Genomic DNA, 24,531 nt, shown 5'->3' on the forward strand with positions numbered 1-24,531 from the left:
TGTATGCATCATCAAAAACATAAAAGAAACGTATAATCAGACCAAATAAAACAGCAATATCATCCACCATTTGTTTGCTCTTTTAGGTTTAGTTTTTTTAATGGGCAGTTATATATACACTCAAAAACAGTTTATTCATCCTTTGCCCTTTTTAAATATCAAGCCATTCAAGTACATTGGTTATCACGGAAAACACAAACCAAAAAAAAAAAATTTTTTTAAACAAATCTAACATATAAAATAAACAGAATCAAATATAATACACTCCACGTAAAATAAATTCCACGTGTTCTCATGTTTCTCTGCATCTGTGCTTCATTTTGTCAAGATAAATATATTAAACACAGTGTACTGACATTCTGAGGGAAGGAGCAACTGTTATAACAGATATACTTTAAATAAAGAGAAACACGTGGTGTGTGTGTGTTTTATTTTCCAGTTGTTGTCTAAGCACACTGTTCCAAGCAGCCTCTTTGCTCCAGCTCAGCAGAGAGTCGAGTCACTCCAGTCCCAGGCTTCAGTTGGGCCTTTGGACTCTCACAGCATGCTGAGCTCAATCAGGCGTCCGGCAAACACCCCTAAAGTGCCAATAATACAAACGGCCATGAACACACAGAGAAGAATGTGATCCAGTACCATAGCGACAAACTTCCATTCCTCTGCGGCCTAAATGAACAAACAGAGTGAAAGACAAAGTAGTCAGATGAAGATGGAGGAGGTAAGTACTTAAAAACAAAAAGTGCCTGGAAGAACAAAAGTTGTAAAAAGCTAGGAGGTAAAATGAAGGAGAAAGAAAGCATTATGATTAAGTAGAGCCTAAAATGACGGAGATAAATTCTCACGTTGTTGGACTCCTCGTCGCTTTTCATGGTGTCTGCGATGTATTTAACTCCCTCGATGGCACTACGTACATCAGGATTTTTGGTTATGGGAGAGTGGTAAGTGACAGAGGCTGGCATGGGTTTCCCTGAGATGTCAGAGATGTCAAAATCGGCAGGAAAGATATGCTTGTCCTGTCGTTCCTGGGATGGTCGTTTCATGGTGGAGAAAAACATCAGGTTTGGAATGGTGTCTATGAAGATCTGTAAAACAGAGGCATCCCTGATCAGAATAGGGTTATCAATAGCTCAAAGTAGGCAAAGATTCCCACAAATATATGTAAAGTTTAGAAACAAGTAAAAATTGTCCTTCAGTAGCAGCACCAAATGGGACTGCAAAAATAAGCATGCCTCTGGTTGAGAGGCCACTTCCAAAAAGGTACCTTTGTTCATTAAGATATACTAAGTAAATAGTAAAAAAAAAAAAGTATACTTATGTAACAGGTATACTAAAATCAATGTACTAGAAGTATACTTGTACAGTAAATGTACTATTTCAATACATTTTGGGACTTAATTGGCCCATATTTTAGATTAAGACACTAAACAAGTTAAGTGTACTTTAAGTGTAACAGTTTTGAGTTCACAATTAGTTTGCATCAAAGTTTTCCTTTCTTTTCCAACTATTCTGTGAACTATAATACATGTGAAATTAAGTTTACTGTATACTAGATCAGGGGTGTCCTCAGTCCTGGAGGGACACTGTCTTAAGTTGCAAAGTTTAGCTCCAACCACAATTTAACACCTCAACCAGCAAATCAAGGTCTCACTAGGCGTCTCACTAGTCTGCGTTTAAAGGGACAGTTCACTTTGAATTTAATTTTTGATATGTTTTAGCTTACCTCAAGGGCATCCAAGATGTAGGTGTCTTTGTTTCCACAGTATTTTCAATTTTGACATTTTTCGGTCAAACCGTTCTTGTCTGTCAGTCATATAATGGAGACCTATGGGGTTCACCTAAAAGAGCATGTCCAGATTAAACATGATTTAATGACTCGTAAATGTAAGTACACATTGATGGCCTAAGACACGAAACGAGCAGTTTGTGTGAGAAAATGAACAGTATTTATATCGTTTTTACCTCTTGTTACCATAGCCATGTGCAAGTGATCTGAGGGCGTGGGTGCTTTGTGGCTGTGGTTAAAAAAGGTAAAAACGATATAAATACTGTTCGTTTTCTCACAAACCGCTCCTTCTACCCTATCTCACGACCAATTCGTACGAATTCGACGAATTATTAAAAAGTGTCTAATTTGTACTAATTCGTACAACCTCATTTGTCTAAACCCACGTGATGGGTAGGTTTAGGGGCGGGGTAAGGGGTAGGTCATTCGTCGTATGAATTCGTACGAATTAGCCCCTTTTTAATCATTCGTCAAATTCGTACGACTTGGTCGTGAGATCGGGTTGGCTCGTTTCGTGTCTTAGTCCATCAATGTGTTCTTACATTTACGACTCATTAAATCATGTTTGATCTGGACTTCTCTGTCCATGTATATGGACCCCATATACCTGCATTATATGACTGACAGACAAGAACGGTTTGACCTAAAAAATTGAATATACTGTGGAAACAAAAACACCTACATCTTGGGTGTCCTCGAGGTAAGCTAAAACATATCAAAAATTAATTTCAAAGTGAACTATCCCTTTAACTCCACCTTTAGACATACACTCGCACTTCCCCTCGAGGGAATCCCCACCATCATTTTGAAGCATGTTCAACTTCGTCAAGTTGACGAGGGAAGTTTATATGACTCTTGAAACCTCGATTTTGAAAGAGAGAGCGAGTCTACTCAACAAATACACTTCAGGCAGATCCATAGACCACAATGCACCATGGTTGTGACGTCACGGCAGATCGCTTTTAATTTACCCCACCCAACACAATTGTAGTGTATGATATTGGCGTTATTTTGACATACGTACCTTGCGGACCCAGGCAGGCATGGTGTGTGTGCTGGGGGAGCGGTGGTGTGTGTTTATGACAATCACAGTGATGATGATAGAAGCAATGACAAAGATCATGGTGAAGAGCATGTATTTGCCGATGAGTGGAACGGCGCTGGATGTGGAGGGGATCAACTCAACAATCACCAGCAAAAACACAGTCAGAGAAAGCAGGACAGAGATGCTGAGGGTCATCTTCTCGCCTGCACACAACACAAGACAAAAACTAGTGAAGTTCAAAATGTCCATCAAGCTCTAAGTACCTGTAATATACTTAACAAGGACCAGTTATGTTTTTTAAATTTTCAACTTTCTTTAATGTGTGATGTTGCTGTTTGAGCACAAAAAAGGTCTGCAAAATAACAACAGCAATTCCACTCCAGCGGGAGTTATTCTCTATTTCAGTGTGCCACGTTTTTGAACTCCCTGAAACGCCTTGATTGTTTGCGTTTTCTTCAGGGAACGTACACATCACATTATTTAAATAATTCCCGGCCAAGGCATACTCAAAAAAAGGGGTGAGGTCTAGTTGAGTTGAGTTGTGTAGTGTGTGGAAAAAAAGCGATTATGGTAAGGGACGTGACATTTCCGAAACACGCTGGAAGTGGTTGACCAATCACAACACACTTGTCCAGGCGACCAATCAGAGCACATTGCACTTTTCAGAAGGCGGGGCTTCAAAGAGACAGGAACTAACCAGGGGTGCGTTTCCCGAAAGCATCGTTAGCCAACTATGGTCGTCGCAAGTTGGTCGCAATTTCCATTGAACTCTACTGGAAAACGACGGAACTTGCGACCATAGTTGGCTAACGATCTTTTCGGGAAACGCACCCCAGAGTGTTACTGACAGACTGGGAAAAGAGGTGCTGCATTAATGTAAACTATGTGAAAAATAAAGTATTTTGAACTATTAACCATGAAAACCTATTCTAAAAGGGCATAGTATGACCTCCTTAATTCATGGGATTATTCAAAAAGTAGGTTATTTTTTGATATTGGTTATTTATATATTTAAATACATTTCCAGCAAAAATAATTAAAGTTAATATGATATAATGAATTGAAAATAAACCATGATATAAGATTTTGGTCATACCACACACTCCAGCACACATTGTACAGAAGAAAAGGTTCTATACTGTATAGAACCTTAAAAGGTTCTATCAGCGCTATGTATTTGGAACCCCTAAAAGGTTCTAAACAGAACCCTTTTTAAGGGTTCAATAATAAGAACCCTTTAAGGTTCTTTGGAACCAGGAAAAAGGTTCTATATACAACCTTCTGGGTTCATTCATTATCATTTGTTAATTAAATATTTCATATTATTGACAAACATCAAGAAAGACCCTAAAATGTATTTATGAATGCATGTGAATGATCACAAAAAGGGTTAGAAAATGTAAATATTTATATCAATTTATGTAGTTCAATATCACACGAAGAGTGCCATTTTTGTTTTTCTCCTCTAAAAATCAGCATGATTAAAATGTGATATTAAGTTACTAAAACAGTTTAATAAACAATAATTTAATTACAACTCCAAAATGTTGCAGAATAATTAATATATGAATGAATAATAGCCTATAAAGAACCTTTGTGCCAAAAGGGTTCTTTCTTGTCATTATAGAACCTTTTTTAGCATAATAGGTTCTTTGGAGTTGAGTAAAGAACCCTACACCCTTAGAAGAAAAGGTTCTATCTAGGACCTTAAAAGGTTCTATCATCGCTCTGTATTTGGAACCCCTAAAAGGTTCTATACACTCGTAAAAAAGGGTTCCTCTGGGTTCTATATAGAACCCTGGGGTTCCGTACTTGGCCAATAGAACCTTTTACCAAAAAAATTGGTTCTATATAGAACCATTTTGGAGTTCCAAATATGAAGCGGGGGATGGAACCATTTCTGGTTCTAAATAGAACCATTTCTTCTAAGAGTGTATGCTTCATATATAGAACCCCCTTTTTTCTAAGAGTGTACACTCACAAAAACACACAGTGGGTTACCAGAGTCTGTGGGCAGGTAGAACACAAGCCCAGTGAGGAAGGAGAACAGCATGCAGGGGATGATGACGTTCACGATGAAGTAGAGCGGGAGGCGGAGCAGGAGGAAGTGATAAGTGATGTCGAGGTAGGGTGTATCTGGACAGCAAGAATAATACACCCAGTGTTTCCAGTTCCTGTAATCCTTCATCACCCACTCCCCGCTCTCCATGAAATTACTGAGGTCTGGTCTGTCGCTGTCCTTACATATACACAAAAAGATGCATTAATATCCTGGTTCATACAATAAGCAATGTACAGTCATTTCATTTATGCAGCTTATTTTGCAGTGCGGGAGCGAGCTATTTTCTGTGAATGTGCAAGACTTCCTATTGATTAGCCACTAACTAGAAGACTAACAAAGTGCACAGTAAAGCAATTTGCAATACAAGCCAGTGTGTTTATGAATATGATAATCAATTTAAATTATATTATAACAAATAAGTTTGCAAGCAGTATGACAGACTGTTTTTGTACCAGTAAAACAACTGGAAGTGAATGTCACCAGAGGCCTTACACATTTAAAGGGATAGTTCATCCAAAAATGAAAATTCTGTCTGACTCGAGGCCCAGAGAGAAGGAAATGAATAGTTGAAATAAAGTCATTATTTTTGTTTGTTTTTCTTGCACACAAAAAGTATTCTCGTCGCTTGATAAAATTAAGATTGAGCCACTGTAGTCACTTGGACTATTTTAACGATGTCTTTAATAACTTTTCGAGGCTGGCAAGTTTCAATCCCTCAAGAAGCCTATGGACTAGTATGGAGGAGTGATCCAGCTCTCAGATTTCATCAAAAATATCTTAATTTGTGTTCCGAAGATGAACGAAGGTCTTACGGTGTTGGAACAACATGAGGGTGAGTAAATACTGACAGAATTTTCATTTTTGGGTGAACTATCCCTTTAAGTTACATGCACATGCATTAAAAAACAAGATGGATACTACATCCTGATGGGCATGATTGGTGATCATGTGTGTGTTATAGTTACTGGGTTGATAATGACAAGGTTGCCATCATAGGTCCACGTTCCAAGTTTCATGCTGCAGTTCTGCAGGTCGAAGGGAAAGTGAAGGACCACGATCTCACAGTAGCTTTTAAAGATTGCTGGTGGAGTCCATGTTATCATACCCGTGTGCTCCAACATGACCTTTGTCTCATGGACGATGGCAAAGTCTCCATCAGCACTGCACATACACAAATAAAGAAATATATCAGACCAGGTATGCACATTTCAATTAATTTATTTATCTGATTGACAAATGACAAAATGACAAAGTGACTCATACTTGTTATAAAGCACTAAATCGGGTTTCCAGATGTCAGTGGAGGGGATTCTGATCTTCCTGATGCCACCGTAGTCATCAGGATTCCACTGCAGATTCACATCCTTCCATTGCTGAACACGAGAAAAGGAGAAAAAAAAATTGATACATGTGTATTGACTCCACGTGGGTAATGTCATTTTAAAAGTCAGCATGAAACAGAAGGGATTATGCTATATCTTCTTTAAGGATCATGAGGGAACATGATTTTTCTTAAAGAAATAATGGTGTGCATAGATAAATAATTTATAATAAACACTGCAATATTCCATTAAAAAAAGATTTGGGTATTTTGATCTTAGGGTAATTTTATGGCAGGCAGCATATGTTTTACTGCCTTTTATTCTTTCAAACTTAACTTAGTTTAAAAATAAAAATCGTTGCAAAATGTAATTAGAATCATCATTAAACAGAAAGACAATACCAGCCACTTAAAGAGATCAATCTTAAAGAGATTTAGTGGTTTTAACATAAAAATAACAGGGTTTTCTTCATGCAAAATATTCTAATTTGAAGTTGAAATGTGACCTGGGCATTTTTTGACTGGTTTCAAGTGAACCAAGTATTTGACAAATTAAATGTTATAGTACAGAAGTAAACATTTTGATATCTACTTTGATAGCAGCACACAGGAACTGCAACAGCAGCTCAAACCCACACCTGCTTTAGTCGTACATTACTGGAGACAATCTGATTAACTTCATCCTGTAAAATATAAGGGCAGGTATGGAGGGGTAAGAGAAGAGAAATAGTATAGGGTTGTGCAATGTAAACTTTTAATCAACTTTTAATCATAATACAAGAAATAAAAATGAGCAGAAATATAATTTACCACGCTGATAAGCTGAATGAGTTGTAGTCCAACAGTAACCACTACTGGATCCTTAAAATGGCTGACAGGACGAACAACCTTGTTATATCCGGTAAACAGAGTCTTTACTAATCTTGTCTCATCTTCCGAGCACAGTGCTGGTCCTGCAACACAAGCACACACACTACTTCGAAGCTCTATGAGAATAAGTTATCACCCTACTCTTCTTACTCACAAACAAACACACACACAGACACCCACACCCATCCTAAACAGCACACAGGATTAAATTTGAAGGACTCAAGCAACTGCATATGACATACACACACACCTTGTGTTTTCATGTTTTATGGGGACTCAATAGACATTATGATTTTTGCAAACTGTATATTCTGTCCCCTAATCCTTACCCTACCCATCACAGAAAACTTTCTGCATTTTTACGGTTTCAAAAAGAATAATTTAGTATAAGCCGTTTTCCTCATGCAGACCAAAAAATGTTCACACAAGGACAAGGATTTCAGATATTGCCATTTTTGTGGGGACATTTTGTCCCCATAGGGTTTACCAGGCTACCCATCCACACAAGGACACACACTGACATTAGGACACACTGTTGTCTGAGTATGGTGGCTATTCTTTTATAACCAGAACTAACTGAAGTAATTCAGAAATTATTCAGGCAAATAAACAATTTATTCAGATAATTGGGTTTCACTGTTTTTTTTGAAATTATGATGTTTTGTTGAAATTATGAGGTTTTGTTTCTTCTACATCTCTGAGCCATTTTTGGGAGGAATAATGAAGTCAAAAAATTCCAATATTTCCATATAATTAAATTAGAAAATGTGACCATTTAAAATAAGTGAACGTTTGGGTCAACATGTACAATTACAGTATTTCAGAGACACCCATCAGGAGCTTTTCTGGTTTAAGAGTTAGTTTAGGCCAGTACCACTTCGTCCTGATGAGCAGAGCCTTACTTCAGCCTGCAGCTAAGAGATTGACCATAATATAAAATGAAAATGTACAGAGGAAGAGAGAAGAGATATGATAATATTTGTAAGCAAATAGCACAAAATTGCCCTCTGACACACTGATCTCATATCACCCACAAACCACTTGAATGACGCCGGCAGGCCGCACACTTGCACCTGTCAATCAAACGGGACGCATTGTATGCATACCATACAAAGAAGCATAGAAAACTTTTAGAAGCGGTTAAAAACGAAATCATTTTAACATAACGTATCGCTATGGAAATGAACCTGTATCGGTTTCCAACAAAAGCTTGGGTAAAATAGCAAAACGATTACCCACTTTCGTAGTCCTCATAGGTTATTACCAAGTAGCCTATTCTTCTCCATAATAGCATAGAGCTAAACGAAAGACTTTATCAATGTATTACAACTTGTGGCCATTTTAAATACTTTGTTGTATTTTTAAAAGGGCAGGTCCCCACGAGAATCTTAAAAAAAAGTGGTTACTCACCAAATAGAAGAGGCAAAAATTGCAAAATCAGAATATAGTTATTCATCTCCTTGTTATGAGAAAGTCTGTGTAAGTTAGTCGTCTGAAGGAAATAGTCTATAAGAGCACAGCTACAGTTGTCTGTGTGTCCTGACTGCAGCTCAGCTCTGCGTGTGCGAGTTGCACATGAGGCGCGCGCTGGCAGCTGTCAAGAGTCAGCGCGAGACAAACATTGTTGCACGTGCGTGCTTGGGTTCAACTTAAAGCACTACGCTTTACAACAACTATCAAACGTCTTAATGTAACCATTTCAGTTAATCTTTTATGTAAAGCACTTTAAATTACCATAGTGTATGGAATGGGCAATATAAATAAACTTGAAACTGATTAAAGATACATTACTGTGGAAAATGTGAAGCAACATTTAATGATGCTTTTGTAGATTTCTGTGCATTGACTCTATATTCAGACACCTAATCATTGCACAATAATGTTCAATATTGGTACATCATAAAAGCACAAGACACAAAAATATACTAAATAGACTTAAGGATAATCATTTGAATTTCTGGTAAACCAAATAATGTGCAAGTTCTGAGCCATTCTGTAACAAATTAGGGCACTAAAAATGGTTGACGTGAATTATTGAAAAATCAAAGTAACCCCTTATAAAACACTCCCCAAATAGCTTGAAATCTGCAAAGGACATGCATCTTCATTGATGCTGGATTCAAACACACACACAAAAAAAGGGCATTCCAATATTTTAAATAGTGAAATACATGTATTTATTCTGTATTTGGATACATTTTTACAATACATGTTTTATCTTCTCAGCCTTCAACAAAACTTGGAAAATGTACAATTTTATGACACCAACACAGGACTCTTTTGGTAGCCAGTGTAAAACACGTCGTCACAGCTGTGGGAAGAGGTGGACGGAGCAGTATTTACATGGCAAACAGAATGAGGAAAGCCACCATCAAACAGAAGAGACCCATAGCCTCAGACAGGGCAAATCCCAAGATAGCATATGAGAACAACTGCTGCTTCAGAGATGGGTTCCTGTTGGAGAGAAGGAGAGGTCATGGGTCACACACACCAGATCTCTGTAATGAAGTTGGCTTTAGGTCATGGACAAAAGACATCAGCTCCCAACAGTGTGATCCATGACAGATGAGTTTGCTCAAACTCATTTTACACTTGCATGGCTGCAATAGTCAAGCTCAGATCTTAATTAAATTTTAAAATATAACTAAAAATGTAACTATGAAATAAATATTTTGGAAATGCCAAATTTGGTTTACATTGGACCACCATCAGTACTGCCATATCCAGAAGCAGTCATTCGGTTTCTGATATGGCAGCTGATGGCAAAAAGAGGGTAAGCATTAGGGGTAATTTCAGTGGTTTGCGTTGGTCTGCTCTACCTGGCATATCCAATAATGAGACTGCCGAACACTGTTCCGATTCCAGCTCCTGAACCTGCCACTCCCACAGTGGCGGCACCAGCACCAATGAACTTGGCGGCTGTGTCGATGTCACGGCTTATGGTGCTTGTCTGAAAACCCCGGACTGCAACCTGGGAAACGGCAGTCTGTGGCAGGAAGGCTGGGCTGGCCTTTAAAATAAGGCACAATAAATCAAATTAAAATGACATTATGCAACGGTTTAATAATGAAAGCAAGTTTACATAGGAAGGAATGCATCTTAAAGTGCCATTTGAAATCCTTGCATGGGGAAAACAAGAATAGCATTTCTTTTAAAACAGCTTTAACCCTCTGATGGTCTTCCTTTATGAGTCACATCCTGGGCCTTCCCGGTCAGAAGTGACCGGAGGCCTAAAAATGAAACTTCTTCCATCCCAGTAAAATCAATGCAATTTATTTTTGTTCTATTATATTTATTCTTTTTAATTTAGTATTTTGAGACAATTTGATTGAATTTATTAATATTTATGCAATATTCATGGTCTATTTTGTCAATGGAAATATATATATATATATATATATAAAATTAAAAATATATATATTAATGCAGTATTTTTGTTTAATATAGACTAGGCCTTCTAAAAAAACCATAGAATCATGGTGTAACCACTAGATGGCATGTACAGCTCTCTATAGAGAAGCATGTGAATTCCCCAGTTTATGAACACATTTTTTTTTTAGTTGATTTGAATATATAATTGAAACAATCTCAAAAACTATTTCTTATTAAAAAAAATTGTAAATAAATAAATAAGTGAATTTTTGTGTTTGTCAATATCCCATTCCTTTCCTATGGGGGTCATTTTTGACCAAAGACCAAAATCGTGACTAATTTTTTTACGACCACTTAGCATGCTCGGATCATGAACTCAATTTTTTTGTGTGTTCACATACCTAATGCCAGAAATGTCACCAAGTTTTGTAACATTCCGATGAAGCTGTGATTTTTAAAAATTCAAAACAGATTTTTTTGTAGTCTTAATTTATTGGTATGTATAAAAGTGTATTTGTATGTGTGCGTAGAGTTGATGTAGAGTGTCACCCCTTTACTGCGGTATACTTCTTTTAAGAATCGTGGTCGATTTGTAGATTGTACAAACAAACATTCAGAGGATTATTGTTTTTTTGTAAATTTCCCATTCATTTCCTATGGGTCGGTCATTTCTGACTGAAGACCATGAGTGTGACTATTTTTTTTACGACCACTTAGCATGCTTGGATCATGACCTCAATTTTTATTTTGTATTCATATACCAAATGCCAAAAAAGTCACCAAGTATCATAGCCTTCCAATGAAGCTGTGATTTTTAATAATTCAAAACAGAAAATTATTCGGTTAGAAGTGACCGAGGATCATCAGAGGGTTAAAGAAAATGCATATTTCATTCTTGGGTTCAAAAGAACACTTGGAACAGGAAGTGCCACTGATGTTAAACATCTCCAAATACATAAAGCGCTCACCTCTGCAGAGCTGACATCTGGCCTGGAGAGCACAGAGGCAGAGAGTGGTCTGTACAGCGCCCTTGAACCAGAGCGGACCTGAGACACGGATCAGAAAAGGCATTAGCACGCAAGACATAAGATTACATTCATTAGGAGTGCTGTACTTCAGACTGACACACACAGGACTGTTGCTTCAGCACTTGAATGGAGTGGGAGGGACCATGTCGAGGAAAGTACAATTAAAGTGTGCAATAATTAGAAATTATACATGACACTTGGATTGTGAGTGGCAAATGTCAATTGAACAAAACACTAACTTAACTTACATTTATATTTTAAAAGGAAAAAAAAAGATGTGGCAAGTCCAGTACAAAATGGAAGCAACAAACCAGGACATAACCATTGCAGCCTTGATTAAAATCAACCATACCTACCATTTTTACCCTTTAGCTCTAAGGCAATACATTTAAACGAGGACAACCGAAATGTGAAACATGGACAGACATACGGTCAGATTGTTATTATGACCTTGACTTCGCAGGAATCGCAGTTCAGATGATAGCATTAGCAACACAACAACTATCATCTGCCCATTGACATATTAGCCACAATGACATACAGAAACACGAATTTTGCAGATAGACAGTTTTATTTAGATGCAAATAACGCATGTCAAACGGACAGAGTTAAGTGCACCAGGCCTCTCGCATAATTCTCTGAACGTATCCATTGTATTGCAGCTTCAAAAAAACATCATAAATACTCACCAGTGCGGGTGTGGACACGAACTTTGCACAGGCGTACATGTTTGATTGAGCTCGCTGACTGTGGTGAAGAATAAACCCGCGTCTGTCTCTATGGGAAAAGACAACAGTTTAAGGTCAATGCAATATCGGCGCTTTCAAAAAGCTACCAGGCACAAAATAGCTGCTTTTGCAAGGGTAGTATATTCAGTAGAACGTGAAATAGATCAAATTATTTGAAAAAATACATCTAAAGAGCGATGATGGTATACGATTGTGACAATTTAGCTTCGCCGGTTCCCATTTAGCTCTCCTTCACTTACCCGGCAGCAGAGGTCGAACCGCTGAGGAACTACTGCGCATGCCCGACCCTCTATTTAATGAAGCACCCGGATGCTTGAATGACGCGTTTGAAGGTCATTTAATGGTGCTTTATTTAAAACTGCACTGAGGGCAAAGAAAACATTAAACTCTTATTTACTGCCCTTTTACTCTTCTAACAGACAGTAACAATATGTAAAAGAGAAATGAGTGAGCTAGAGGAGTGTATTCAAATAATGTGAAAGTAAATTGATATAGCACACACACACAGGCATATAAACAATTAAGCTAATAACAACACTCAGTACTGTTCATTATTCTCATTCTTGCTAATAGGCTACTTAGGATACACAAGAAAATTATTCAAAAGATGACTAGGATCATGAGAAAAAGTCTAGTTTTCTACAAATATTTTATGACAAAATATATCTTGTTTTATGGGGTTGTCATATTCTGTTGCTAAGGGCACATATTGAAGGAACTGTTGTTTAATAAACTGAATCTATTCATGTCACTTAGCCTTCCCAAATGTGCCTTTTCATTTCTAAAACATTAATTTGGTAGACTCCAATTTGCTTTCTAGAGAAAAACCTCAATTTCATGATAACGTTTAAAGAATCACGCTTTAGATAAGAAACATTTATTGGCATGTACAGACTGTAAAAGCAGCAGACATGTGCAAGTATTGATAAACTGATAATTCCACATACAGCACATACATATGTGTTGCTGTTGAGATAAGAATCAATTCATCATGAACATGACAACGAAGTAGAATTTAGAGGAACAAAAGTTCCTCTAACTACCAAACTATCATTCTCACCCAAATTGTTATTCATGAAAATATTTTAGTGTCACATCTGGCATCATTTGACTTGTAAAGCATAAACATCAATGCAGATAACATCCTATGTATGGACACCAATTACAGATTTTGCTATCTTGTAAACTGTGCAGTAATTCACATATTCTTAACCAAAAAGGCACAAAACAGTTGAATTATTCACAAATAGGTAAACAAACCATTGGCCAGAAAAACACAAGCAATTACAACAACTCAAAACAAAAGAAATAAATATTTAACAATCAAAATAGTGCATTTAGCAACCAAAAAAGTAAAAAGCATCACTTCTCTAGAAGACCAGTGCTTTTGATAAAGAGTGTATTTTTGTTCAGCTCTAATTTTGCAGGTTTCAAATAATTCTGTAAACACAATGATAGCTAAACATTTCTCGCTACCCAATTTTGTCCTTATTTATACTGTGCAATATTAAATGTTAACACTGTAAAATTATTCTAGGCTTCAACACTTTAGCAACTGCAGTTTGTTTTGTCTGCCTAAGTTACTCTGCTAACATATGTCAACCTCATAAACAAACCATGCACAGGAATTGCACCGGGAGACATCACCACTATGGGCCGCACCACACCATTTGTATTACAAATTGTAATGTGATTAGCCCACTACATGTGAATGATGTGGTGCATATAAATAAATCAGCAGTAAAAACTCTTGAACAGCCTTCAGAATTACTAAGATGTACATGCTGTAGAGAGAAGTTAAAACAAAACATGCCAAAAACCAAAAGCTCTTGTGAACTGTGTTGATCATAAACATGTTTAAACTGCATTCAAACAGTTTAGTTTGATTCATCCTCTTTCTGCTGTTCCCCCTGAGCTACAGCTTCCTCCTGTGGGACATCCTTTGAGGGGGACGGGCTACGTCGAGGCTGTGACACCTCTGCCTCGGTTTCATGTTCGACAGGGGGACCTTCAGCGGTGGGATCCTGAGGATCAGCAGATGTAGTTCTTTCCACGTCATCTGTAAAAATGAAATAATGAAATACTTGGCACTGGGGATGAGTAAGAGCCATGGCACTGTTGTGGGTGTGTAAGAAAGTATGCGTATTAGGTATGTTAATGCATCATAAAATAAGAATATAATTTGTAGCATTGTTCATTCAGTATGACAATACATGTTTAAAAGAAGCACAATATGCATTCAAAATCAAAACTGTAAATAAGCTAATTATTAAATCACACAAAAAAAATGTTGTTGTTTTTTAGAAAAGTATCAGCATTTTAGACATTCAGTCTCTAAGCATCTTACCATCTTGCTATTAAATTTAATATTAAGATTGCATAACTGTTGCTCTACAAAAAGAAAAAATCATCTTTTTGATTGCTATTTCTATTTGTATATAAGTAAGCAATAAGGTATGAGAGGCTGTGCTGTATCGTGAAAAAGTAACGGCTGAAGGGCATTGTTAGGCACGATGCAAAGCGGAGTGCTTGCATCTAAATAAAACCACAAGTTAACACACAATAAAAATATTAAAGTAAAAAAAAATGTATTAGTGAAACTTTCGTGAAGTATCGGCTTTCGTGAATTAAAATCACTAAAAGCCTTCCTTCCGCTAGCAAAAAATAGTCCCCGACCGTGAACAGCAACAATGTTCCAATGTGTAAAATGCATAAAAAGCTCAAATAAAAACAACATAGAAACCGCAGTGTTGCGCAGTGATAAATAGAATCGTTGGGTGAAGAGGTCATAGCAGTGTTTTAAAACTAATTAAGCACAGATATTGACCAATCAAGGATTGGAACTAACCGTTTTATAAATATATATTTGAAGAGTTCAGATGCAAAAGCCTCTAAGAGCCATTTGAAATTTTCTTCTAGAATGATCATTTTTATCAAGCTTGTATATTTAAGTTCAGTGATTTCACTTAAATGGCAATGATAATTACCTATTAATTGTTATTTAAGTGAAATTACTGAACTTAAATATACAAGTTTGATAAAAAAAAACCTTCATTAAAGAAGAAAATTTCAAATGGCATTTAGAGGCTTTTGCATCTGAACTCTTCATTTAGACAAAACTCATACAAAAATAAAAACATCTATTTGAAAACAGAGCAAAAATAGCTGAAATGAATGGGAAATGTGAAAAAAACTAAATATATTTTCTTCATGCGTCAAAAAAAAAAATCGGCATAAATCTGAACATTTTTACACAGAAATGGAGGCCTAGTACTAGAGCATAAATGCAATGCATCATAAAAAAAAAATTTCATATGCTAATGCTAAAGCTAATGGTGTAGTTGAGGAATTGTGTAGTATATGGATACAAAAGTACTTTATATCTCCAAAAACACATCATTAATGAATAGATGAGTAGTAAACAAAAAAATGTATATATTATTTGTATGATTAAAAATGTATAATTTTTTACAATTACTCAATCAATTGTTTGGGTCGTATAGACCCCGAAGCCCAGAAGTATAAACCGGAAACAAAGACCATTTGAAGGTTAACAGCCATTTACAAACACACCTTCTTGCCTTGTAATGGTGACAGTCATTATTGCGTTGTGTGATTTTGTGTACAGTATAAGAGGGAATAGGGAATGATTGCAATCATGATTATTAGGTTACCCATAGAAACTGAAAAGAGCAGAGAATACTTTAGCACCAAAGCATCATGCAGTGCATACACTACTGGTCAAAAGATTAGGGCGAGTAAGATTTTTTTTTTTTACTTCAATTGATATTTTTATTCAGCAAGGACACATTAAATTGATCAAAAGTGAAAGTTAAGATATTTAAAATGTTACAAAACAAATCTATATCAAATAAACTTTTTTTAGTTTTTTTTTATTCATAAAAAAACAATGGTTTAAATTATATTATAAATTACATTTAAAAGAAAACAGCTATTTTAAATTGTAATAATATTTCTGTTTTACTGTATTTCTAATCAAATAAATGCAGTCCTTGTGAGCATAAGACACTTTCAAAAACAATCGAAAAATCACACCGACCCCAAACTTTTGAATGGTAGTGTATGTGTAAGTAAAGTGAGTCTGTGCGTAGGTTCTGGGACCTGAGTGAATTCTCTTGAAACTATGAACTTTACTCCAGGGGGTGCCAGAGTGTGAAACCCGAGAGGAGCGGGCCGAGACAATATGGTCTAAAAACACAAATAAAATAAAATACAACATAGATTCATACATACACTAACATACAAATGATAAATGTAAATGATTGCATGGACTTCCAAAGTTGTTTGCTCTCCTCTTGGAGGCTTTCCAGTTGCAGTTTTAAGACTGATTGAAAAATGACATGACAAGATGACAATGATTTTATGAGGTCATCATAATGCAAAATACCTTCAGGGACGTCACTGTCTTCTGGTGTCTCGGTGGCGGCAGAAGACTGTGTTTCAGGAGATTCAGAGCGAAGTCTGCGCTCAAAACTGAACTCTGGGAGTCTGGGTGCCTGGGGGCGTGTCTTTCTTGCCGGGTTCATGAAGTAGCAATAAGCACAACGGAATGCTGTAACATTAAACATCACACATGACATGAGTATCCTCAGGCAAAAATCTGCACAGTTCCATAATGTGCTCTGACAAGCTCTTACCTACATACTCAAATTCCTCCTTCAAAGCCATACCATTGTGGGAAAAACACTGGTGGCAAATCAATGCATATCTGAATGTATAAGAATAAATGGGGGGGAGGCAAGAGACAAATCATTCTCACATGTATAGTGTTCAGTGTGTTTCTAACCCTGAAAGTCAAGACGGTTGTATATTATTCAGGTGCAATACCTGTTCTGAGGTCCATCTCCCACTAAGTACTCAATAACTCTGTCCACAGAGCTACGCTCTCGTGGAAGAATGGGTCGAGCGAGAGGTGGCCCAGGGGGATGCATGCCTGAAATGATCAAGAGCAATCCACACTTCATCAGTGCACAAGTCGGGAAAATGATACACCACAACTTCAAAATAATGCAAATGACATCAAATATGGCAAAGCAGTGAAAAGTCTATAATGTTCAGTCTGTGGCTAAAACTATGGATGTACAATATATAGATTATCAGCCTATATTATAGTTTGTAAAATGTATTTGGTAATATAGGTCAATAGTGAAAATTAAATTATGCATGCTCATTTCCCTGACTTTACTCTAATAATTTAAACAATAGATAATTTAAATATTTATTTAAATATTTAAATTTAAATAATTGACTTTACTCTAATAAAACTCTAATAATTTAACAGCATATCTCAAAACAAATATCCATTTTTCCTTTCTATCATTATGTACAGGTATGTTGTGATGCAATTAATGTATTTGTAGTATTTAAAATTATTGATTTTGTTTTAACTTATTTGGTTAAAACTGTACTGTGTTGTAATCTCAGCCATTTATAATTTATACTCTATGATAAAAGACACCAATGTTCATAAAAAAGGTACATTATTCAAATAAAAGAATGTATGATATGAGCCATTTATTATACAATTAAATTGATTTATTGTCACAGGCAATGCTCTAAGCCGCGGAGTCACAATTCTGAAGCCACGGCCGTGTAGAAAATAATACCACGCCACGCAGAGGGCCGACGCGAAATGTGTGGGGAAATCCATTGATTGTAGTTTAAGTGAGAAATAATTTCAGTGCTCTGGTCAACCACTGTAGAGTGAAAACTGGTGAAAGCAATTTACAGCTTTCATAGAAAGAGAATGATGTGAGCTCGTGTGATTGGCAGTGAGCCGTGTGTGCGGACAAAATAGCTCAATACGAGAGGCGAAAGACATGTGAAATAAAATCACATCATAAAATTTTAAAGAAGAGTGGTTTGATTAAAGTGGTAGAAATAACGGTTGATGGACACAGAATGATAACACTTACACACCCACTCGCGTGCAAACTCAAAATACATCATTAGTTTAAATCTATGTTTTTTTGAGTGGGGGAGTTTTAGGCATGGTTAGATTACTATTAAAGAGTTCGCATATTCCCTTTTCTTGAAAATATTTAGCATTAGATCTATTTAAATGCTTCAGTTTGTTTAATAATAATAATATAATATGTAAATAAATTTAATCATTTAAACTGATATATTATATCACTTCAAATACTTTAATTCGTTTTTTTATATTATTTATATTAGGCCTATATTTTATTATATTATAACCCTAAATAAAGAATATCACAAAGGTATTGTTTAGGTCATATTAGGCCTATATTTTATTATATTATACCCCTCAATAAAGAATATCACAAAGGTATTGTTTAGGCTATATAAGGCCTATATTTTATTATATTATAAGCCTAAATAAAGAATCTCACTAGGGTGTTGTTTAGGGCTCATTGCCATTAAAAACCACCTACTAAAGAAAAAACTGGAAATTCATAAGCAATAAACAATCATTTAACTTTGATGGTTTAATGCCTCCTGTACACAATTAATTAACTGTACAAAAACACTTTATGGTTTTCCCAAACCATCTCCGTGTAACAGTTTACTTCTCTTTCTTACTATATTCTTTTATTGTAAAGAATTAAACTGTCCTGCAGAAGATTTTGTAAATTATTTTTCATAGGATTTCTTAGTAATGACTGTACGGTTAACAGCACTGTAAAAAAAAAAAAAAAAAAAAAAAAAATCAGATAACCTAAAATGTGCTTCTTGTTTTTCAAAAATATGATTTAATACTAATAAGTTACATCAAGGGTCAAATAAAATATAAATGGCACATTCAAATTAAGTTACAACTGAATGTTGAAACCATTGTGTTTCTTTGTATGCTGTACAGGTCAGGTATAAAGAATATTTTTGCTCAGGTGGCAAAAAAAATTAGAGGGAACATTGGTCACAGGATATATTATCTGCTATTTTATCAGAATTTCACAAAATTCATGTACTTATCCATGTGCGGACGTGTAAGCAACACACATATGAGTTTACTAAACCTGATCCAGGTCCTGGTGAATAAGGATTCATGTTCCTTCTCATCATTTGTTGTGGTGATTCTGCTGGAGACCCACCGAGCCCTTTCTCTGGAGGTCCTCCTGGGGCAGTACGATGTGGTGTGGCTCCTGGGGTCATGGGACCAGGTCCAGGAGTTGCCATGGCAACATGCCGCTGCCGTAGGTCTGAATATAATCAGAGTATAAAGTGCATTGTGCATACAGAAAACAGAATCACTCAGTCAAAAAACAAAAGGAAATACAAACCTTGTCCTGGTCTAGTGGTCATGTGGGGTCTGACCGGAGTGGCTTCTGCTTCCTGTAAACGCAAACCAAGCATTCATCTACCACAAGTCATCTTAAATATGCTAGCTTCAAACATAAATCACTATTCCGTACATCTGTTTGAAACCCTATTCAAGCTTTAAAGGGATAGTTCACTGAAAAAATTGAATTCTCTCATCAATTCATGCCATCCAGAAGATTTTTAGGAAAATAATTAATCTCTGTGAGTCCATTAATACCACTCAAAGAGTGCAGCTTGGTCAATGCTTGAAAAACCACACATAGTGATCATGACGGTAAGTGAGGTGATAGGTGTGTAAGAAAAATACTTTAAATCATATATCTACTGGTCTACTTTCTTACAAGCATTCACAAACAAGATGTTGTGACGCATATTTTTCTTATACACACCTATCGTTTCACTGTTTCTGGGGTTGTATGGATTACACAATCGTTGTTTGTGGTTTTTCAAGCTTCAGCCAAGCGGCAACCATTCACTTGCATTATATGGACTCACATAGATTGATTATTTGTGTTTATCTGAAGAAAGAAATTTATCGAGGATGGCATGAGGGCAAGTAAAATTATTATTTTTTTGGGTGACCTATCCCTTTAATATTACACATGACTGGACTTACTGCTTTCTTCTTAGATTCTGGGTCAAATCTCTCCAATATGAGCTTAGCATTTTTGTAGGTCTCCGTTTCCATTACCTCCTCAAGCTGACAAAAACAGAATTCATTTGTTTTACGGAACATACAGACAATTTTATGCATCTGAAATATTAGAATCCACAAACAAGCTTAGCTCCCGAGAAAGCATCTTTTCTAATGTATCTGAAATCACACTTACTATTTTCCGCTTCTTTGTTTTTAAATCATCTAGTTTTTCATCTGAAACAGAAAATAAAAACAAAAGACCAGTCAGTCAACCGATCAAATTACATCAAAATTGTTGGTGAAGACAATGAAGAAAATATGGAAAAAAAGAACATATAAGCATACTGTTTCTCTCTGTGCGTTTGGAGAAAAGGAAGATGAGCAGTTTTCGTAGTAGTAACACTCTATGAAGAAACAGAAAAGGTCAAATAATGCAAGAAAACAAAACTACCTAAAAAGTTGACAATAGAATAACATTGACCTCCATTAAATAATCTTTAACAAAAGGTATAATAAAATGCAAAACATACAACACGTGTAATAAGTAGTAATGCATGCATAATTACATCAGCTGCACTAAAAATAGTAATACAATAAACATGTTTAATACAATATATCATTGTCTGTCCAGCAATAATAGTTAGGACTCACAGTGCTGGAAATGCTAGCAGAGGCAGGGCAGTGATGATGCGAGCGCTCCACTGCTCAGGGAAGTACAGGTAATACACACACAGACATGTGATGAGGTACAAAGCAGATGAGTAGAAGAGAAGCCGGCCCACCCACAATTTCAGCAAGCGCTGGTTCTTTGTACGGAACTCCTCAAGGTCATTTATGTCCTATGGATTCAAGTCATAATGCAAAATTGTAAGTTAATTTGCAATGCCATTATGTTATATATTGTAAAAATGCTTTGTAGGGTAACATAGAATGCGTTTATGATCTCATTTAACCCTATAAAGCCTACAGCAGCATTTTTGATATGCATTTCTTATCATCATCATCATCATCAAAACTTTGCTGAAGAACCTGTTTTACAGAATCTTCTTCATGCCTTCTGTTGTCTGATTGATAGTTCATACTTGTTTAAAATGTCCACAGAAAGGTAATGTATATGCATTATATGTTTTTAACTACAGAGCTTTGATCATAAAAGTAAGCATTTTTTATTAGTAGACATAGAGAGACAATATATGCATTTTATGGAAGTAGTCACATTGATCTTACTTTGAGGCCATATAAATATCAGCAACTGCACCAAATTGCATATTGTTGCTCAGTGTGGGCCTCTGAATGAAATGCGTTTTTTCCTTCTTGAGGACTATATGGGCCATTAATGCCTTTTGTATCAAATATGATACGAAACACAAACTATTTGTTTACATTTAATTTTATATTTTATATAAATTTACAATAAACTGTTCCATTTAAAAATATATTACTTCATATATCGGGCTTGAGGATTTATCCAATTTTATTCAAGTGAAGTTAAATGTTTGCTGATATGTTGGCACGAATAACGATACGATTTGCCGCGGTGTGCCATCATGCCATTAAGAATCCTAAACAGAAAATAAATCTGTGAAACATTTGACCCAGCTAAAGCAGAACCTGTGTGATTACTGAATGCCGGACATAAGCTCTGTTAGTTACAGTTTGAAGGTTTGGGGTGAAATTAAACATAAAAGCCCTTTGGTATTGCAAAGTGTATTCCTATAGCTCACTCTAAACTAAAGCAGTGACCACTACTGGGCAGTTAAGGTCAACCGCAGCAATCCAGCGAACAGATGGTCCTGTCAATACAGTCTCCAGACAGATGGAGGTTTCGGGAGGAGAGCCAGGAACGAGTAAAGAAAGGAAATGCAGCCAGTAAAAGGGTTCAGATGATGACATTAAGCCCTGTGATGTGTGATAAGGTCACAATGGCTGAATGAAGTCTCTGGGTTTGAAAGGGCAGGACAACAGTGGGGAACATACCTTATCCAGTGACTCTAGAATATCCACAGTGGAAGTTTTAGTCTGTAAAAACATAACGATTACATTGTTTATAGAAAGGGTTTGATTAGGGCAAATGGGAAAAATAGTGTAATACACACCTTCCACCGTGAAATTATGGCTCCCATTGTCGGAACTGCAAATCCAGACCTTAAAGCAAACAAAACACATCTAATAACGCTTAAAACACATTCAAAACCCTTCTAATAACGCTTACAACACATTCACTGCCTCTACTGGACCTGTCTGGAAGGCATCACTTGCACATTCATTATTATTCAGAAACACAATCCTGTCTTGGAATTGGGATCAGTCATCTAATCAACAACATGAGTTGGAAAGCCAAACCCTACGAATACCAGTAAATTCACCTGACAAATAAGAAAACATTGCAACTCTTATTTATTGCAACGGTTATTACAACAACAGGGACTGACAGGCAGTAAACACCCACCTACCCTGCCTTTTCACCAGCTTAAAACTGTCCTGAATCTAATTCGCTCAGAGGAAAACCGTAAGCAGTGTGATTTAAACATATTTTCATTAAATTAATATTCGGTGGAGCATATTATTAGACAACATTTGCAAGAGTTCACTCGTTAACTTGCCTTTCTACAGAGATGGGACGGAGGCTGAGCCTGTGCGTGTGACGGTGACGTTTTTAGAGGTTTTCGGAAGTAATTTGATCCTTCAAAATAAAAGTCGCGTACAAGGCTTGCACCAAAATGTCGCATCTAACCAGTCTATCTAACCATGATGCTTAAAATTAATTTTGCATTAAAAATGCATTGACTGCATGGCTCATTCCTACGTCTAATTTAGTTAGAAGAAAGTTTTTACGAATTACAGTATAAAAATAATTATTGTTATTAAAATTATTGTTAAAAATAACAATGGAAAGAATGAAGGTTATGAAATTAAGGAACGGTGGTACTTGGAAATACAGTTGTAAGTAAATATAAAAATAGGTATCGAGGGTGCTCAATTGTATTGACAAGAGAATACGTTTATACCATGTAAAAGTATGCGCATATTTTAGAAGGATAAGCATCTATTTCAACCTTTCACTTGTTGAATATATTAAGGTGAGGCATTATAAATTAGCTATTTCTTTTATGGTAGAAAATGCCGCTAAAACAACAACAACAATAAAAAATAAAAATAAAGACCAGGAATAGTTTAGCTCGCCAATTATTTTTTAACCCAGCAAAATAGGCCACTGTAGTCTACGTTTGAGAAAATGGACGTTTAGGAGATATTTTGACGTTTAGGAGATATTTTGATGCTTAATTTATATTCAACCAGGCATATCGAAAAGAATCTCAATTCAAACTTATATTTATGGCCTGTCTAGCCATAAATAGCACCACCACACACTCATGCTGATTTTATTAGGCTACTGATAAAATCACTCGTAACATTAAATTTAGCTTAAATTTATTTAAACAGTAAAATTGTTCTACCGAGCGATGCACTGTCTGTCTCCAACACGCTACAGGCGCGCACACATCAAGGTAACAATTTCAATATTAAAGTTAGGCTAAATGTTTGTGGCTATAATGTTAACATTGTGCTTATTCTAATAGCCTACATGCACAAATATTAATAATTTCTCTCTAAACTCGCACCACAAACACACACATCGACATAAACGTTCCATGTTATAAAGAGCTGAAAAACATGAAAATATCTGTACGGACCAATTTGGCTAAACTTGGTTATAAACACTAAAGTCTCCCCAATTAGCACGCAAAGAACTGGACCATAATGTGCAGAAATAGGCTATATATCGGCTTCAAAAGGAGGAATGCCATTGAAGATCTATTTTTGTTCCCCAAAAAACCTTTCAATGAACAGTTCACAATTTCTAAGTGCGAAGAAAATTGTAGGCATTATAATCTTAAGGAAAAAAAAATCCTTTTAAAGAACCCTTTGTACAATATAAATTTCCATGGATGTTCAGTGTTCTTCATGAAACCATCTATGCCAATAAAGAACCTAGTGTAGGTAGTATAATGCTGCGCATTTTACCGGACTTCTTATTTTGACCTATTTCGTGTTTTTCGGTTTCCTTAATTTGTTCGTTTTTGTAGAATGTAAATGGCAACGCTGGCAACGCCACTGTGGGGTGGAAAATCTGCGGTTTCTAAGCTCTTCCCAGCTCAAAAGTTGATTTACAGCTCAGGTTGTAAAACGGTTTTTACGAGCCTCGCGCGTCCGTCATTGGGTCTCACAGATGAGACGCGCCACGGGCTCGCGGTAATATTGACCCCTCTCTTCCCTTCCCACGCGCTTTGTCGAACAGAAAAGCTCCGGACGAGGACGTCTCTCTTCATTTCTCATTGTGTTTCATTTGTGCAGAAT

At 36.2% G+C, this 24,531-nt stretch overlaps 3 protein-coding genes across 9 annotated transcripts; all 3 read right to left on the reverse strand.

Moving 5' to 3' along the window:
• chrna1 (cholinergic receptor nicotinic alpha 1 subunit) lies at nucleotides 1-8,620 on the reverse strand. 2 transcript variants are annotated; one of them, XM_089133834.1, is made up of 9 exons: nucleotides 8,492-8,620; nucleotides 7,022-7,164; nucleotides 6,850-6,894; nucleotides 6,154-6,263; nucleotides 5,856-6,051; nucleotides 4,830-5,067; nucleotides 2,808-3,031; nucleotides 843-1,082; nucleotides 1-578 (listed from the first exon to the last, which is right to left on the reverse strand). In XM_089133834.1, exons 1-9 carry the CDS (start codon nucleotides 8,535-8,537, stop codon nucleotides 558-560), a joined length of 1,263 nt encoding a protein of 420 aa, XP_088989960.1. In that variant the 5' UTR covers nucleotides 8,538-8,620; the 3' UTR covers nucleotides 1-557. The 2 variants fall into 2 exon arrangements, with proteins under 2 accessions (XP_088989960.1, XP_039544947.1); XM_039689013.2 differs by having other exon boundaries at nucleotides 1-666.
• Nucleotides 8,621-9,234: 614 nt separating this feature from the next.
• On the reverse strand, nucleotides 9,235-12,676 carry atp5mc3b (ATP synthase membrane subunit c locus 3b). Of its 2 annotated transcripts, none has more exons than XM_039689574.2 (5): nucleotides 12,470-12,676; nucleotides 12,171-12,258; nucleotides 11,422-11,499; nucleotides 9,901-10,091; nucleotides 9,235-9,535 (listed from the first exon to the last, which is right to left on the reverse strand). In XM_039689574.2, the coding sequence occupies exons 2-5, from the start codon at nucleotides 12,207-12,209 to the stop codon at nucleotides 9,421-9,423; spliced, it is 423 nt and encodes a 140-aa protein (XP_039545508.2). In that variant the 5' UTR covers nucleotides 12,210-12,258; nucleotides 12,470-12,676; the 3' UTR covers nucleotides 9,235-9,420. The 2 variants fall into 2 exon arrangements, with proteins under 2 accessions (XP_039545508.2, XP_039545509.2); XM_039689575.2 differs by lacking the exon at nucleotides 12,470-12,676 and adding an exon at nucleotides 12,395-12,435.
• Nucleotides 12,677-13,961: 1,285 nt separating this feature from the next.
• On the reverse strand, nucleotides 13,962-22,844 carry lnpk (lunapark, ER junction formation factor). Of its 5 annotated transcripts, none has more exons than XM_039689523.2 (14): nucleotides 22,776-22,844; nucleotides 22,269-22,317; nucleotides 22,150-22,191; nucleotides 20,824-21,011; nucleotides 20,518-20,576; nucleotides 20,366-20,406; nucleotides 20,152-20,235; nucleotides 19,496-19,547; nucleotides 19,307-19,414; nucleotides 17,079-17,184; nucleotides 16,889-16,959; nucleotides 16,639-16,803; nucleotides 16,353-16,439; nucleotides 13,962-14,289 (listed from the first exon to the last, which is right to left on the reverse strand). In XM_039689523.2, the coding sequence occupies exons 2-14, from the start codon at nucleotides 22,293-22,295 to the stop codon at nucleotides 14,108-14,110; spliced, it is 1,212 nt and encodes a 403-aa protein (XP_039545457.1). In that variant the 5' UTR covers nucleotides 22,296-22,317; nucleotides 22,776-22,844; the 3' UTR covers nucleotides 13,962-14,107. The 5 variants fall into 5 exon arrangements, with proteins under 5 accessions (XP_039545457.1, XP_039545453.1, XP_039545454.1 ...); XM_039689519.2 differs by having other exon boundaries at nucleotides 19,232-19,414; XM_039689520.2 differs by lacking the exon at nucleotides 22,776-22,844 and adding an exon at nucleotides 22,626-22,774 and having other exon boundaries at nucleotides 19,232-19,414.
• Between the last annotated feature and the right edge of the window lie 1,687 nt (nucleotides 22,845-24,531).

Source organism: Pimephales promelas, chromosome 8 (assembly GCF_988280905.1).
Source record: "Pimephales promelas chromosome 8, fPimPro1.hap1.1, whole genome shotgun sequence".
Lineage (NCBI taxonomy): Eukaryota > Metazoa > Chordata > Actinopteri > Cypriniformes > Leuciscidae > Pimephales > Pimephales promelas.